Source organism: Phaenicophaeus curvirostris, chromosome 2, assembly GCF_032191515.1.
Source record: "Phaenicophaeus curvirostris isolate KB17595 chromosome 2, BPBGC_Pcur_1.0, whole genome shotgun sequence".
Taxonomy (NCBI): domain Eukaryota; kingdom Metazoa; phylum Chordata; class Aves; order Cuculiformes; family Cuculidae; genus Phaenicophaeus; species Phaenicophaeus curvirostris.
The window spans coordinates 126,300,375-126,318,809 of record NC_091393.1 but is presented as its reverse complement, the minus strand read 5'-3'; the positions used below and the strand labels follow the sequence as shown (position 1 = coordinate 126,318,809).

General features: G+C 44.0%; 1 protein-coding gene across 3 annotated transcripts in view; it reads right to left on the bottom strand.

Annotated features, from left to right (window-relative positions):
• The window catches only part of TFAP2D (transcription factor AP-2 delta), a 50,462-nt gene extending 49,573 nt beyond the window's left edge, over positions 1 to 889 (bottom strand). Inside the window, exon 1 of one of the 3 annotated variants that reach the window (XM_069850806.1) lies at positions 770 to 889. In XM_069850806.1, coding sequence (XP_069706907.1) covers positions 770 to 808 — 39 coding nt within the window. In that variant the 5' untranslated portion in view covers positions 809 to 889. Of the gene's footprint in view, positions 1 to 12; positions 214 to 236; positions 721 to 769 lie in introns of those variants that run through there. The other 2 variants (XM_069850809.1, XM_069850808.1) reach the window with 2 other exon arrangements.
• Positions 890 to 18,435: the final 17,546 nt, after the last annotated feature.

Sequence of the window (18,435 nt, the reverse complement as noted above, 5' to 3'; positions counted from 1 at the left end):
CTCCTTTCCTACCTTGGGCTGGTGCCATAAAGGTCTGTTCAAAAAAATCATAAACAGCCCAGCCTGCCCTTAACACCACCAAGCGAAAGGAATCCACGCACTGAAATAAAAACTATCTGTCTTTCTGTCTGTCTACCATCCATCCATCCATCCATCCATGCATCCATCCACCTCCTGATCACAGCTGTAATATCTGGGGCTGACACAAAAAAAAGTCATCAAACAGAGGAAACTACCGAGAATTCACACAAGTCCCGTCCCTATGTTGCAGCGTTTCACATCGAGAAAGCTTTGCCGCCTGCTCGCCTTCCTTTCTTCCTTCCTTCCCTTCTTTTTTTTTTTTTTGAACCCCTATTTTTCTTTCTTTTTTAAAATAACGAATCAGATCCAAAATTCCCCCCCCTCCCTCCTTTTCCTGCGTTTCGAAAGAAAAGGAGAGTCCTGCTTTTTAGTGAGAACTCCCCGTTCCTGGCGAGCTGGTGCTGATTTCTCTCCACTTCATTATATTATTAGGGGTATTATTCTGATTTTCGTTCTGGCAACGGTTTTAACGTGGTAATGAGTTGCCCTTTCTGGCGACAGATGTCATAACGAATTTTCCCTCTATACTTCTTTAAGTTATCTCTGAAGCCGGATTATAATTAAATGTAACGGTCCAATATGGATTTAAAAAAAAATGGAAACAACCACACAGGCACATCCACACGCACATATGCACACACACACATCCACACACGCGCACACACACACACTCACACACACAAAATACCTCTGCATCGTGGACGAGACCTGGAAAGGTAGTTGACATTTTTTGGTTCTCCGATAAAAAAAGAGAGAGAGAGAAAAAAACCCCCCACAACAAAAAACAAACTCTGGATAAAATCCCCCTCTCCAAATTAAAAAAAAAAAAAAAAAAAGAAAAAAAGAAAAAAATGGAAAAATCCGAAGTTCATGTATTTCCCCAATTTTTTTTAGAAAAAAAGTCTACAGCCAGAGAGAATTTGCAATGTATCTGCATAGAGCAGATCGCTCGCTTTTCCATGCACCTCCTTAAAAACCTGTAGGAACAAAATTTTCCCTCTGCACAAAAGCTGCTCCCTGGATCAGATTTTGTACTTGCTGGGTATTTCTTTGGCTGATGTCGTAGGTCCCTTGGTAATATAGAAGTTTTGAAAATTAAGCATCAGCACTGAGAACTGGGAGGACAATAGATAGAGGAGCTTCATCCCAGGAGACAAGGAATAAATATTGTATCTTCGCCTAATAAGGAACTGTAGGTTCTTTCAACATTTTAATACATTTTTTCCTCCACTCTTTAGAACGCTTTTTCTTACCCAGGCTAATACGGGAGCTAATCTGATCGAAGGGGGTATTTTGTGTACATTTTATTGGGAAGACATAAAGCTAATATATATTAATACATATTATTAAACCATCCTTTTCAATAGGTAAGTGCTCCTTCCTGTTGATTATACTGCTTTTAAATACCGAGCAGGATTTAAGATCGCACATTCGTATGGGTGTCTGTTTAACTGTATTTTTTTTTTCCCCTAAATGAAAACTATGTGGTTTGTTTTGGTTTGGGCTTTTTTTTTTTTTTTTTCCCCTTTGCATTTACATCGAATTTAAGTCCACCCCACACTCCAACCTGCTTTTAAAGCTGCCTAATGTGCTATCTTACAGACTCCTTTAAATAGCAGTTTTCAAGCACAAAACCGGGATGGGAGCACAAAGCAGCAGCGCGGTGACATATTAGGTGGAATTAGGCATAAAACACACACGGATCTGCGGAATTACGTCTGTGACAGGGGAAAGGAAGGCAGGGAAGGGGACGCAGGAGCCAAACACCTCGGGTAGCTCCTTTCCCCTCGACGTTTCGGGGGGATCCAGGCGGTGGGAGCGCCGGGAGGCTGCGTGCCCCGGGGGGCAAAGCCGAAGGATGCGCGATTCATTTATTTACCGGGGCTGGGGGCTGCGGGGTCGGAGCCCCCCGGCCCGCCCAGGGTGGGAATGGGTGGGAATCGCCCCTTAATTCGGGCTCTGAAGCCGCGAAGGTGCCTGGAGAACAACCCGCAGGCGAGCGGGCGCGGGGCTGCGCCCTCGAGATGGGGATTTTCATCCTAAAGTCCCGGTTTTAGGGAGGGTTTGTCGGTCCCGGGTCCTGCGGGGGAGGCCGGGGACTGGGGGGACTGGGGGGACTGGGAATGGGACGGAGAAAGGCAGCGGAAAGGAGGGAGGGAGGGAGGAGGAGGAGGAGGAGAGGAGGAGGAGAGGAAGATAGGGAGGGAGGAAGGGAGGGAGGGAGGAAGGAAAGGAGAGAAGGAGGAAAGGAGGAAGGGAGCGAGGAAAGGAGGAAGGGAGCGAGGAAGGGAGCGAGGAAGGAAGGAAGGAAGGAAGGAAGGAAGGAAGGAAGGAAGGAAGGAAGGAAGGAAGGAAGGAAGGAAGGAAGGAAGGAAGGAAGGAAGGAAGGAAGGAAGGAAGGAAGGAAGGGAGGGAGGAAGGAAGGAAGGAAGGGAGGAAGGAAGGGAGGGAGGGAGGGAGGGAGGAAAGAATCGTTCCTTTCTTTCCATTTGGATTTTCTAGTTTCAAAGTTCTTAACGCAATAACAAATAATTCTCCATAACAAATAATTCTAAGGACTCCTCCAAGTTCAGATTTTGTTTGGACTCTTCAGTATTTTGGTAGATGAGAGAATTAAAAGAAAAATACACAGGAACGATGGACCTCTCCTCGTTCCAGCGCCCCCCCTCGAGCAGCCACCCCAGCCCTGAGCAGGACGACTTAGCCCCAAGACAAACCCCACGCTGGGCAAGGACCCTTCTGAGGGAGGGAGAAGGGACCCTTCCCTTGGAGGAGGAAGGCGATCCCCATCCCACACAGCCAGGTCCCTGCTCCCTTGGTCCTGCCTGGCTCTTCTTTTCTAGGGGATGGAGGGTGGATGTTTTCCTCGACGCCACCAAGACGAGCCCAGCTCAGGCCACGAACGAGGCGACCTGGGAGGGGGATTGAGGGGCTCCAGCGCTCCTACCGGCTCCCCTCTGCCTACGGGCAGATAACCAGGGGTGTGGGAGAGCTGGGGAAAGGATCGGAGGTCATCTCCCCTTCTTGGGGATGCTTTTCTCGCCCCAGCCCCGGGCAGGGCGTGGAGGACACGCACGGTTCGAGGGCTGCTGCTTCCCCAACTCGCTTCCCAGGCTGCCAGGAGATCATCCTGCTGCTGGAGACCCTGCCTGCGGCGCATCTTCCCCTCCCCAGACAAACCCGCAGCCGCGACACCAGCCAGCCCGCAGCCCAACTTCGCTTCAAACAACAACAAAGCCACCGAAATGGTTTTGTTTGGAGGAAAGTTTATAAGAAACCCGGCTTGCCAGATGCACGTTACTGGTCAGTTCCATCTGTTAGCTTCGCCTACAGACCCTAAAAAAAAAAAAAAATCATATAGACCGTTTGCGCTTTTAACTCCCCCCAATCCAATTAATAACGCGAGTCAAACTGCAAAGCACTTATTAATTGCTCCCAAAGAAATTCTTTCAGGAAAGTTAATTGGAAGCTTTCTGGTTTTCCAGCCAGCGCCAGAAGATAATGGTCAGAGCAGACAGACTTGCGCTGAGTTTCTCTGGGGCTGGGCACGAGGTTTATCCCCCTGCTTGGAGTTTGCTTCTGCTCCTAAGACTACAGAAAGGGTTTGGTGTTTTGTTTGAAGGGGTCTGGGAAAAAAAAAAAAAAAAAAAGCTGACCCGGCCGCTGGAAGGGGTGGGGACGTGGGGGAAAACAAGAAAATAAAAGCTCCCTCTCTGGGCTCGTCTCAGAGTCCCTGGTCGCTCACTGGAGTGTGCAAAGCGGCTGGTGCTGCTGCAGGGACAGTCTGGGCTTGGCGTCTGCTGCGGCATCACAGCCGCTCCCCGGCCTCTCTCAGCTCTCTCACCTCATGTTTGGCTTAGAAATGTTTCCCTCCGCATTTAGGAACGTGAAATTACAAATTTTCCTTTTATTCCCCCCCCCATTTCCCTTCCTGCCTTAGCACCTGCGTTTTGCAATAGGTGTTCATTTTATTTCCTCATTAAGAGCCTTCTCTTCTGCTGAGAGTCACCAAAACTTGGTCCTTGCTGGTGGAAACAACCACACAACTTCCTGCGACTTTTGCTGGAGTTTCATGCGTCTGAATGAGACCAGAGAGCAGTTCAAACCCTCACAAGCAGCCGGAACCAGCAGCGCAAGGACATTCCTGGAGCGGGGTCCATCATCTGAGAAACCTGTGCTGCTAAGGACCCAAGGAGAAGTCCCCCCCATCAGCAGCCCAATGCTCAATGCTCTTTTCCACCCCCTTTGTCCTCTGCAAAGCCTGAGCTTTGGGGACACTCAGTTGACCTAAAACAAAAGCAGCCCTGGGGTCGCTTCTGTGCGTCACTGGATCCTGCCCATTGTCTGCAGATCTATTATTGCTGCTCCTTTGTCTTACCCCCTCCTCCCCCCACCCAGACAAATCTTTATATCCTCCTCCTGCTCTCCCGGCCCATTGAACTCCTCCCTCTTGTCTGGCAGAGGGAGTGAACATGAACCTGTCCCCCCTCTGTGCTGGTATCACCACCTCGCCTCCCTCCCTTGAACTCTGCATGCAGAGGAAACCTTGGGAGAGGCCAAGACCTCTGTGGGGTGGAGGAAGGGGGCTGGTAGCACCCCTGTAGCACAAGCAGACTTGGCACCTTCATTGCCAGGCAAACCTGCTTGCGTGCCCACCTTTCCACTCATCCAACCCATCTGGTAAATAAACTCCATCCACTCTCTCATGGAAAAAAAAAAAAAAGAGACAAGAAGGAGAAATCTATGGGGGCTAAAGTATGCAGTGGGGAGTTTTCTAGGGTTTTTTTTCAAGCTGCAAGACCAGAGATGTCCAGTCTTGGGCTACAGCAAACTGCTGCTCATTCTGAACACAGCTAACCTCTCCGATGCCCATCACCGTGCTTCCTCCTTGCTTGCAAATTTGTATGCTGCCTCACCACAACAGCCGAAAGGCAACATAATGGGACAGAGAAAATGCATTTGCAAGCAATTAAAATGCTGTGAATATATTAGTCAAAAATTAAAGGGGATAACTGGTGTCTCCAGTCATTTCTCTGATGGCAGCAAGATTTCCTGCTTGCTGAGGAAATGCACTATTTGGCTCAATTCTAACCCAGGTGCCTGGCAACACTGAGTTAATGGAAAGGGAGAGTTGAGATGGCTTCAGAGGTATCAATACTGACCAATATTTCCTTGCAAAAAGCCCAGACCAGTGCTCAGTGGGAGTGAATGCCATTCATAGCAGTCTGCAAGGATCAGGAGGGCAGAGTTTGTGGCCACTGCATTGCAACGTGACTTTCCAGACATTTGATAAGGGTGAGAAATCCTATCAATGAAAAATCCTCTTCCCCTCCTTTCTTTGGTTCACTTTACCCTGTCCTCATCTTCCTTAGTCTCTGCCTTCCCTGCTGACTGCTGCCTAGTGCTGGTCACCTGCGGCTGCGATCCTCACAGTCCCAGTCCCTGCCTTGTTGTTTTGTACGATAGGTGTTCTGGTGATGTGACTTCCCTGTTTTCTTCTTCAAGCACCCTTTCCCACAGGTTTACTTCTTACATGGAGATGCTCCTCACGTTTATCCTCTCTGCTCAACTGATCTTGCAGCCATCTCATTTATCCCTCTCCTAACTGTTTTCCCACAGCTCCCTGAGCTGCTGAGTGCCCCATCCCATCTGTCTTTGCACTCCAGCCAGACCCCAAGAAATCAGCTTCTCTTGGCTCAGGCTTGTGGAAGCATGGAGATCTTGCTGGGGAAGCTGCCTAGGGCCCATTCTCACACACCTCCTAGAGCTGTACCTGCTCCACGGAGGCCTCTCCACCTGGTCCTCCTTGACAATAGCCTCTGGTGTATCTTGGTCTTCCACACACTCCTGCTTTAAGGCATTTATTTCATCACCACCATTGCGTTTTCAAGCTGTCTACTTGCCTTCTCTCTCTCCTTTAGGCACCGGCATCAAGAATAACAGGCTGCCTCTACTCTTCCTCTTTCGGGATTCCCCCCTTCCAACATTCACACAACACTGCAGTTTTGCCAGTGCCTTTTACTGCCACGTTCCTAATTTCTTCCAGCATCTCTACTGCCTCCCTTAGGGGGGTAACATGATGACTGTGGCAGCTGTCCTCTCGGCAGCTCTGCAGACACCCAGAAAATGAAAAACCTCCCTTCTTCCACCTTTCTCTTGAAAGCAAAAGCTACTCCTGTCTATCGCTCTGGCCGCCTCTTAGTGGCCATTGTTATTTTCTGTTGACCTCTTCTGTAGTTGAAGAATGTTCTATTACTTTACTTACCTTGCTCTCTTGTGTAGTTCTTTCATTGCTAAATGGGCCCCTCTCAAGTATTTTACACTTATTTCTCTTCACTAGGTAACCCTCCCAGACCTCTTTTCTCTTCACCTGATCTATCCCACTTTCTTTTTCACCCTTATATCCTTTTCTGATTTCGTGGCTATCTCAAGGTCTCTACAGCTGGGGACAAAAGAATCACAACAGTTTTGGAGAATCCTAGAATTATAGAATCATCAGGTTGGAAAAGACCTCTGAGATAATTGAATCCAACCGTACCTGTCCACTACTACATCATATCCCCAAGCACCTCTTCTGCCTGTCTTTTAAACCCCTCCAGGGATGGGGGCTCCACCATCTCCCTGCTCAGCCTCTGCCAGTGCCCAAGAACCCTTTCAGTGAAGAAATTTTTCCTACTGTCCTAATATAATCCTTTATCTATCCTTTAATATCCTTTCTGTTTACTGACTATCTTATCACATCTCTCATATTCTGTATCTTCTGCTGTTCTGAAAGGTGATGTTAGGTAATCACAGACCTAGCTAGATTCTAATTACTCATCTATGTGAGAGCTTTTCCTTCCTTCCCATCAGTAGCTGATCAGTCCATTCCTCTTTACTTGTGAGCCATTGATGTTCTTAAATCTTGTGAAGGCAAGCAGTCATGGATATCTCAATCATGTTTTTTGCCCTCAAGTTTATATGAAGAAAAAAGCCAGAAACTCCTTACAGAATCTTTCTTCATGATAACAATGGTTTTTTTTTTTTGCGAAATGTGATCACATATTTTCTTGCTCTGGCTGCAGTTTCTAAGTGCTTCATCTAGGACCTCCCTTGCACTATCACTGCTGTAAGTTATTTCTGCTATTAACACCACACTGGGAAACTGTTAAAAAGAAACACAGGCAATAACCATCTATACCTGGCAGAGAAGGACCTGGGGGTGTTGGTTGACAGCGGCTGACCATAAGCTGCCAGTGGCCCAGGTGGCCAAGAGGGCCAGTGGCAAGTTAGCCTGGATCAGAACCAGCGTGGCCAGCAGGAGCAGGGAAGGGATTGTGCCCCTGGACTCAGCGCTGGGGAGGTTGCACCTTGAATCCTGGGCACTCCAAGAAGGACATTGAGGGGCTAGAGTACATACAGAGAAGGGAACGGAGCTGAGGAAGGGGCTGAAGAACAAGGGCTATGAGGAGCAGCTGAGGGACCTGGGGCTGTTTAACCTGGAGAAAAGGAGGCTGAGGAGAGACCTCATCACTGTCTACAACTGCCTGAAAGGAGGCAGTTCTCCAAGGAACAGGTGATAGGACAAGAAGAAATGGTCTCAAGTTGTGCCAGGGCAGGTTCAGATTGGACATCAGGAAAAATGTCTTTGCGGAATGGGTTCTCAGGCCCTGGCAGAGGCTGCCCAGGGAGGTGGAGGAGCTCATTGGTGTAGCATGATATCCATATTTAACCAAAGCAACTGAAAAAATCCATGTGACAGGGGTTTTGTATCAGGCTGTCAAAGTTCAGTGGGAACTGTGATTACAACCTTGTATTTTGCTGCTTAGGAGAAAACGCTAGTGATAAAACTGGAAATCTTACAGTTAACTAGTATATTTAATGAATAAGGATTTTTTTCCCTTGCCAGTCTTAGCCAAACTCTCCACATGTAACCGACTAAACTAAAACTTTGGGAAATTCTCCTGATCACAAACTGGCTAAGACAACATTATCCATATTATTTTCTGGATGCCTCTCGATATATGAGGCAAAATCTTATCATTAAACTTCTCTCTGGTAGTGGAGAATGAAAACATCTGTAGACTGTGATGTATTAAAGATGTACCTTATATTAGAATCATCCATAATTAATGCAGACATTCCAATAAATAATACAGTGTCAGGTTCTTTGGATTATTGAGTGTGCTCCACTGTGCTCATATACTTATGCACTGGCAGTAATAGTGAGCAAGTTTCCTTACCTAATTAAACACTGAATTCTACTATATGTTTAAATAGCTTTAAGGTTGTGACACAAACTTAAAAGAGTAAATCCAAAGGTAACGCTGACATCTTTGTCCTCAGCTCTTGAGTCATGTATTGATGGCTTCTTCCATTTTTTTCCCACTTGCGTGTCTGCAATGAGATGCATTTTCATGGATTTTTTTACCCCTTACACTTAATTTGTAGCTTTAATACTTTAAAATTAGGTGTAATAGTATTAATATTTTAAAGAGATTCTTTCCTCAGGAGCCTGGAGTTGCTCTGAATAGCTCAAATAAATCTGTATTTAGGTTAAGTAATATATAATTTTCACTGAACACATATGTTTGTTAACATATTTGAAAATGGGACTTATATTGACCCAAGAATCCTGGGTAGGTGCAAAGAAACCACTACATACTTTTTATTGGCTCGGTATTCAGGCATTTGCTATTAAAATGCATAAAATGTATCCCCAAACCTGAAGACGGTTACTTCAGAGACACAGGATTCCACTGAGGGAATAGGTATTTATGCTTTAAAAACATATTTTAATTTCCCAATTGATCATAATAGCTCATGCATAAAATCAAGAGATTTTGGGACTTCTATTACTTTAAAATTGGGCATTAAAATTCATTTGGCAGCAGGAGATTTTTTTTATTATTATTATTTCTTTCCAGAAATAAGATCTTGCCCTGCAGGATCTAATTCTGGAATGATAGCTCTGATAGAGGAGACATCATTCACAACCTGACAATAGCTACTAGAGGGCTGATAATGAATGTGCTGGTAGAGCTCGCTGTGAGCTCCATTCTGCACCCTCGACTCCTGTCGGTAATCCTGGTATCAGTTTTCCCTCTGACCTCTCTAGGCCTGAGTGAGCTGGCTAAGGTGGAGGGGTCAGGCAGTAAAAGACGAGCACTCTCTTGCATGAGGGACAGAATCCAAAGATCATCTCAAGTAAATGGAATTCTTTCCCTGGAACTCAAAGAGCTGTGTAAAAAGTCCTAAACAAGTGTTTGAGTTGACACTGTGCCTAAAATACGAGGGAAAAGAAGGGAAAATAAGTATACTCTGATGTTCACCTAGAAAATGTCTTAAAAAATGATTTTAAAAGTTAGTTATGCTGAAAAACTTTTATGATTATTTTTTGAGAACCAGGAAAATAAATCCTTCTCCTTCCTTCCTTCCTTCCTTCCTTCCTTCCTTCCTTCCTTCCTTCCTTCCTTCCTTCCTTCCTTCCTTCCTTCCTTCCTTCCTTCCTTCCTTCCTTCCTTCCTTCCTTCCTTCCTTCCTTCCTTCCTTCCTTCCTTCCTTCCTTCCTTCCTTCCTTCCTTCCTTCCTTCCTTCCTTCCTTCCTTCCTTCCTTCCTTCCTTCCTTCCTTCCTTCCTTCCTTCCTTCCTTTTCCCCTCCCTCCCTCCCTCCCTCCCTTTTTTCTTCTTTTTTCCCTCCCCCCCTTCCTTTTTCTCTTCCTTTTCCCCTTCTTCCTTCCCTCCTTTCCTCTTGTACAGCCACACCACTCTACACGAGTACAGATCTGTGCTGACACTGAACAATCTAATGATTCAATTTCTAAACTGTGACTTAAAGTGCAGTTTTCAGCAATAATTTCCCTCTGTCTGGCTGTTCTGAAATGATTATTTGCAGACCAGTGAATGAAACGTGGACAGTCAACAATTTTTGATTGTACGATAAAATGACTGTACTTCAAACACGATGCCTTCAGTAGTTTAAAGACAATGAGCTGTAGCTCACTGACCCTATTCAGCAAAATGCTTAGCTGAAACTAATACTTATCTTTATTTCTGAGTGTAAAGTTAAAAAAAGATGCAAGGAAATGCATTTAGCACTAGTTAAGCAACATTAATTCATGATGAAAACAGAAACTGGTATTCTAGCTAGCAAAGACTAGGAGATAGTTTTGGCTCATATGTTTCAGGGGCAAGGGACATGGACCATGTATTAAATGGTGGTAGAATGAATGTATTATTCACCATAAAAAGACTCCTTATTGCTGTTTCTAACAATGCTCATGCATATTTTCCCACTTCCTTAGAGAAACAAAAAATCTGTGACAATAAGAAAGAGCGTGTATCTTCCTTTATAAACATATATCACAGATATACACTGTACAGAGGCATCATGAACATTTATCTATATGTGATAGAGTTTTTGCAATAATGTACATACCTTTTTTAACATCTTCATTTTAGACAAATGACAGCCGTGTTAATGTAATTGGTTCCCCTCCCATTCACATCAGTTGAACCTCTGGTCAACTGTTTTGAAATATAGAAACACTCCTTATGGACTTGCAGTTCGTCCTCACATTGAATCATAGAACGGTTTGAATTGGAAGGGACATTAAAGATCATCCAGTTCCACCCCCTGCCATGAGCAGGGACACCTCCACTAGATCAGGGGCTCCAAGGCCAATCCAACCTGGCCTTGAACCCCTCCAGGGATGGGGCAGCCACAGCTTCCCCAGGCAACTTGGGTCAGGGCCTCCCCATGCTCAGCATGAAGAATGAGAATCACCAATAGGAAGAGCTGAGATCCTGTTAGCAATCTCATATTCCTGCACAGATACAAGTGCATAGTGTGGGCTTTGCACCTGCACTCATGCTCCCCGCAGTTACTCTTTTAGTTGTGGTGCATCAGAAGAGCATAGGAACAGGATATATTTCCCTCACCTGAAAATACGAACATTCACTTTCCACGCAGCCTTAACCCTGACCCTAAATTTTCAACCCTTAAAGATTAGCTTAAACAGAAGACCAATTTTGTTTACAGCAATGAGCACTAATTTTTCACCCTGCAGTGCATGGCGCTGGCCTGACTGTTAATAGAGGAGAAAATATTATTCCTGAGGGCTAGGAAGTTCTATAACATAAGAAGAAGCTGTATATCATAGAATGGTTTCAGTTGGAAAGGACCTTTAAAAGTCATCTAATCCAATACCCCTGCAATGAGCAGGGACATCTTCAACTAGATCAGGTTGCTCAGAGCCCCATCTAACCTGAGCTTGAATGTTTCCTGGGATGGGGCATCCACCACCTCTACCTGTACCAGAGTTTCATCACACTTAACATACAACGTTTTTCCAAATAAGTACCCTGAATATATATAAATGTATCATGGAATCATGAAATGATTTGGGTTGGAAGGGACCTTAAAGATCATCTAATTCCAACCCCTCTGCCATGGGCAGGGACACCTCCCACTGGACCAGGCTGCTCCAAGCCCCATCCAACCCAGCCTGGAATACCTCCAGGGATGGGGCAGCCACAGCTTCCCTGGGCATCCTGGGCCAGGGCCTCCCCACCCTCAGAGTGAAGATTTTCTTCCTAATGTCTCATCTGAATCTTTCCCGTGCTAATTTTAAGCTATCACTCCTTGTCCTGCCACTCCAGGCCCTTGTAAAATGTCCTTCCCAAGATTTCCTGGAGTCCCTTCAGGTACTGGAAGGTCACTATAAGGTCTCCTCAGAGCCTTCTCCTGTCCAGGGTGAAGAACCCCAACTCTCTCAGCCTGTCCTCGTACAGGAGGTTCTCCAGTACTCTGATCATCCTTGTAGCCTCCTCTGGACCCGTCCCAACAGTTTCATCTCCTTCTTCTGTTCGAGTCCTGCACAGGACTCCAGGTGGGGGTCTCACCAGAGAGAATATTTTTTATTTATATCTATATTTAGATGTGCACAGGGAACACTCCCATTGACTTTACACCTGCTGCCTCGTTTCTAAAATGAAAAGTTCCTTTTCTTCATGGTGTCCCAAGCCCCCCGGCCAGGTGGGTCTGTGGCAGCCAAGGGGGAGGCAGAGGCTGCTCGCCCCCCAGCCCCCCCGGAGGGAGCTGTCCCTTCAGCACCACGGGCCGCCTGCCCGCCCGCCAGCTCCGCAACAAAGGCAGCGAAATATTAATTAATTAAAAAGAGGAAAGGGGGGGGGGGCGTGGAGAGAGCTAAAAAAAAAAAAAAAAAAAGCCAATCTGCTCAATCCTCTGCCTGCAGGCAGACTCTAACGGAAACCACATATGCTTTGCCTCTCCCTATAAGAAATCTTCATCGGGGCATTAAAATACTTAAAAGGATTAGTCGTTAAATACTTGTACATTTGGTTTAATTCACTAGAAACGCGATGTCACAGGGTTACATCAGAAAGCTAGAGAGTTTTAATCTCACTTGCAGTATTTACCTAGATGTTTTATTCCTTCTGCTGCTTGTTACAGGGATAATATTAATATCCTACTTGTCCAGAGGGAGGAAGTTAAAAAAAAAAAAGAAGAGCTGGCTGCTGTCTGATAGTATAAAAATATCAAAGAGACTTTTAAGGTAAAACAAAACAAAACAAACCAGCATGAATTGGAACATGGCATTCCTCGCCACAGCCTGTTGCTTATTCCTGATGATGATGGTGGGGGCGTAAGGAGTTGTTCTTCAGAAAACAGGCTAACTTAGGTCACACGGGTCTTTGGACTTGGGTGATGGTGACTTTGTTTAAAGCTGTTTCTTTTTATGGCCTCAGTTTCCCTATATGACAGGTGTGCAGCTCCTTTATAATTCTTCTGTCAGCCTTGTAGCTAAAAATACAGAACATGGAGAAGAGAAGGCTCCTGGGAGACCTTAGAGTGGCCTTCCAGTGCCTCAACAGGCTGCAAGAAAGCTGGGGTTGGGCTTTTTATGAAGACATGGAATGATAGGATGAAGAGAAATGGCTTTAAATGGGAAGGGGGGAAGATTTAGATTAGACATTAGGAAGAAATTCTTCATGCTGAGGGTGAGGAGGCCCTGGCCCAGGTTGCCCAGGGAAGCTGTGGCTGCCCCATCCCTGGAGGGGTTCAAGGCCAGGTTGGATGAGCAGCCTGGTCCAGTGGGAGGTGTCCCTGCCTATGGCAGGGGTGGAACTGGGTGATCTTTAAGGCCCCTTCCAACCCACACCATTTCATGATTGTATGATTCATCCTGTAACTTTGTGATCTTATCCAGCTAAACCATATGCAGTCCTACAGTGGTGAGGTACAGGGTGAGGCCTGGGTAGGACTCATCAAATTAGGCACCCAGTTGTTCTGGATTTAGAAAAGTATGTCTTATTCTAGGGTCAACCCAGTCATTTTCCTCGCAAACTCTGGAAGAACATTCCTGGGAACTGACCAGCAGGCTTTCTGAATGTATGAATGTTGTAAGCACAAAGAGTACCATTCACTACACAGTGACTCAGGTGACATGGTTTTGCTTCTTATAAACTATTGATATTTAAACAATTAAAAAGAATAATCTGTCTATCTATCTTTCTATGGACCCTCTCCCCCTTGTTTTAGGGTACTATATAGCTAGTAGACCTCTCAGCTTAATTTAGTTTTTAGGGGTGTCTGAATATCACCCTGCCCTTGACTTAAATGTTTTTTCTTTTTTTTTTTTTTTTTGTGAGGCTTTGTGCCTTGTTGTGCTTTTTTTCCCCCCTCAAAAGCAGAGAATGATTTCTTGTATTCAAAGCATAAACGCAGCTGCCCAGGAGACTGCTTGGATGAGGACCAGATAAGAGAGTTACATTAGGGCAGAAATTCGGGTCACATCATATCAAACTGAAAGCATCAGGCCAAAGATAGGCTTGGCTAATAATATTTCTACACGACCATTTTAAACGTGAAATCTCCTCCTGCTATGAAAGAAATCCCTTTTCAGTGTCAAGTCAGTGCAGGTATTTTCAACAGGATTATATCACCGCTTGCAAAAATGCAATGCATTTGCATCTTCTTTGCATTATTTATTGTTATCCTGCAGGCTGGATTGTCACACTAATCATGATTTATGTCACTGAATTTTATCAGCTTCTGCTGGCTTATATTTTCAAGTGGTGCCCCTGGACTTTAGGAAGAGAAATGTCAGTGCAAGTCTTTTACACCTGTTACACAGCATAGATGGGTGCTGCTTGTTGTCAAACTCATGCAGAAAAATGTCTCTTCTGCAGCAGCAGCTCCTAGAATTGTGACCTTAGCACATTCTTAGCAGACAGACTCTTTAATGCTTTCAAAGCCTTTGGAACACTTTCTAAGTTTATGCTTGACAGACCAAGGAGAGAATTTTCCAAGTCACTGTGATGACTGCTGCAATATGTGACACGGTAGGGAGTGTGTGTGATTAGAGGACAGTGGATGACTGGGTGAGGGTCAGTAAAAGGTATGGGCTGTATGTGGAGGATCGCTCCTTACCTCTGCTACTGACTTTCTGTTTGTCTCTTGAATAAATCACCCAGCAAGTTCACAGAATCACAGACTGACCTGAGTTGGAAGGGACTCACAAGGACTATTGAGTCCTACCCTGTCCCTGCACAGGACACACACCGTGGATGTGAGGGCATTGGCCAAACACTGCTGGTATATTACCAGGCTTGGTGCTGTGACTGCTTCCCTGGGAGCTGTTCTGGGGCTCCACCACCCTTTAGGGGAAAAACCTTCTCCTAATGTCCAACGTAACCCTCCTCTGGCATCTTCCTGCCATTTCCTCAGATCCTGTCATTGGGTCCCATCATTTATAATTAGTTATTATTGTGTTCCTCATGTTTTGCGTAAGTAGTATAGACATTCCTCTTTTTTTTAATGTCGTCTCTTTGGAATGTTAGCTTTGGAGGGTGAAGACTAAGTCTTGCTATGTGACTGCATGTTAGAGAATGGGAATCTCAGGTTGAGCCCACTCAAAATATAAAAAGATAAAAAAAGAAAAAGCATAATGTACAAGACAGAACTTTGCTTCATCGTGATTTGCTTAGGCACTTGCTCCACTTCAGCTTGTTCTGAGACACTTTGCTGTGTCACGGCCTGCCTGTAGGTCATATATAAAGAGTATGAGTCTGCTACTGTGATTAGCATACATCGACACTCTTTTCCTTGAAAAAGTGGAGTGGGGAGTCCGGGGAAAGCTAGACTAGGTTGGTTGGTCTGCACTGGTAAATGAAATACTGCTACAGTATATATGGTTGTTAAAATTACAGCCAGGCTTTTGAGTTGGCCACAAGAGAAGCAATATTCTGATGCAAAGAGATATTTCCTTTTCCTTCTTCTGCCCAACAAATCGTCAAGCTAGCAGTCCTTGTCACCAGTGCAGTTCAGCACCTTTGGTCCCATATCTGTTCCCCTTGGCTCTGAATTCCTAGGCACCTGGAACTTCTTTTACAGTATGGGGTTCCTGCTATCACCTGCATTCTAGGGGCATAAATCTGATTTGGGTGTTGGTTAGGCTGCCTCACGCGAATGAGGAGTGAACTACTGCAAACAGTGAGCGAACTACCATGAACAAGGATTGAATTTCCTCTCATCTGCAGCTTTGCACTGCTTGAAGTCCTAACACAGGGCTGAGGTTTCTTTCTTTCTTTCAGATACTAAGAGAGCAAAAGCTCTGATGAGAAACAGGATGAACAAGTGCTTAGATGCCACATGGTCTGTGGAGCTGCGTTTTGTTTGCATAAATGGATCATCTAGGACATTTCTCTTAAATGACAGCGCTCTAACCCGTGGTACCAGCTATATCCTTGGTGTAAATCAGCACAACTCCCAAAGGACATGTGCTGATTTTACACCCACCGGACATGTGGCTCAGCCAGCCTGTGATTTTTAGCACTTAGTTTTCTTCATGAACAGAAAATAGCATTATCATTTGGCTGCGATGACGATATATTTAATCAGGAACTGGGATCTACTGTACTTTTTAGCTAGGTGCCAAAAAGACTCCTTAATTTAGAAGTTTATCAGTGTAGCATAGAATTATTCCATGAATGCAGGAAATGGAAGGAATATAACAAATTAATAATAAAAGAATGATAAAGTATTTGACTTTATACGGACACAACTTCTTTAGGGATACATTTGTTTGAATTATTTCCAGAGCAAATTTAGCCATGAATGAAGAGAATTCTTTAGTTTTCTTGAATATAAATTCAGCTGGAAAGGTGATGAGGGAGCTGAATTCTGATCTCATTTCCATTGGTAGAAATAAGGAGCAGGTCAATGGAGTTCTGTTATCACAGAGATGTGCATCCTGACTGTTCTTGAACAGATGTAGAAAATGGGAGCTATTGGTTTGATAGTTCAGATTTAAATTATTTCTAAAAACGTCTTGCCGAAAGAAAATGAATTTGAAAAGATATTGTAAAGGAAAATTCATTTACATGTTTTGCGCGGAAAGAACCTGTTGAATGACATTTAAAAGAGGATTAAAGCTGATTTCTTACAAGCAGTAGAATAATCAGATTTCTAAGATAAAGTGGAATTAAGGTCCTTCAATTCATCTGCAAAGCTGACTGAAGTTGAATCATCGTTCGGTAATTTACATGTCATTTACAGGGGCATTCATTGTGCTTTTAGTACTGTAAATATGATCTGAACAGCTTTTGATCTTTTGCAGCATTTGCAGGAACATATTATTCTTTCTGAAAAAAAAAAAAGGAAGAGTTTTATACAAAAAAATCCATAACGCTTTTTTACAAAGTCAAAACAAATGTGTCAACCAAATGGTAATATCTGCACTAGTTTCATCTATCTGCACGCAGTGGTTGTGAGGTTTAATGATTGTTTGTCACAAAAATACATTTTCAGAGAAGCAAGCAGATTGCTGAATAGCAAACATGTTTTATGGAATAGGTAACATTGTAAACACATTTTTGTTTCAATAGGATTTACAGAGGATTGCAAAATGAATGTGTTCATACAAAACGAGAAGTAGACAAAGCTAATATTTTCCTATCTAGGTATTTCATGTTCATTTGCTCTTACTAGAAGGATTCATTTGATAGCATTAAGATTCACATCTCCTTTTTTTTTTTGAACGGGACTAGTCTCACCTTTGAACTGGGACTAATTCTTCTGACATATATTTGACCACAGCTCCCATAGAAAGAAAACCTTCCCACATTTCCCACAACTGCCAATCTTGTTTATCCTGTCAATTCTCTCTTGAAGGATCAGATCTCTAACTGTGCCAAAGCCCAGAGAAGTCAATGAAAAGATCCCCAAAGGCTTTGAATCAGGCTCTGGCAGAAAAGCACCAGTAACTTCAATAGAATTACACCAATTTCCTCCAGTTGAGGATTTGACCCGGCTTTTAATGCTACACTCATCACCATTCTGAGATTCACCCTCGACACTTAGTGGAGGCACAAAAAAAAGACATGTTCTGAAATCCGAGTTTTGGCTGGGCACGGAGTAGAAAAACGTAGATTTTATCTAGAAAAATTATAGTTCAGTGAAATAATTGAACTCTTGAGAAAGTTTGGATATGCTTATGGAACAATTATGTCTTAAAACAGCTATCTACCTGAATAGCATGGATTATAGAGGGAATAGTGATAACATTTATCATACGTTATTGACAATAGATTTATTCTGAGATCAGTAAAATTAATACCTAGGGATCCCTATAGGGCTTATTGTTTGTGCACCACATTATTTACCTCTTCTTGTTGACAACAGCTCTAGAGTCCCCTCAGGAGTACGACACAGCAGCCACAGAGGAAAGACACCTGTTGGTGGCCAATCAGATAACATGGATATATTTAATGTTACGATTATAAGACTCTACCTCACAACACAAAACATGACTAAAACAATGTAATCTAATACTAATTGCCCTTAAACAACTATCTGAACTGCAGTCAATACAAAAGGACAGACGTATCCAGAAGGTTTTTTACCCTGTTCACTTTGGGCACCAAATTTTAGATCTGAATAATCACCTTTTGTGACTTCTGCATCTTTCAGTTGATGGTAGAGAGCCTAATGAGAATATTGTGTCAATTCTCTTGTTTGGGGAGCTGAAATGAGGCATGCTGAACCTCAACAATACTGATGTAATTCACTGTTTAAAGGTAATCATGTTTATAGTCTCAGGAGTTATGCCACCTGATACCGGAGGTTTCCTTTACCTTGATAGTAGGATGGTCACTGGATTTTGAGGGTTAAGCCCTTACTAAGCCTCAGGTCATATTTCATTAACAAGGATACATAATCTGAAAGCAAAGCAGTTCTAATTAGGTGAAAAATACTGGATCATAATCTGTCCATTATATGAAGAGCCAGAAGCTTAAGATTATGGAGCAGTGTGAAAGGCTTATAGAGGTCAACATTCCCTTGGCATTTTT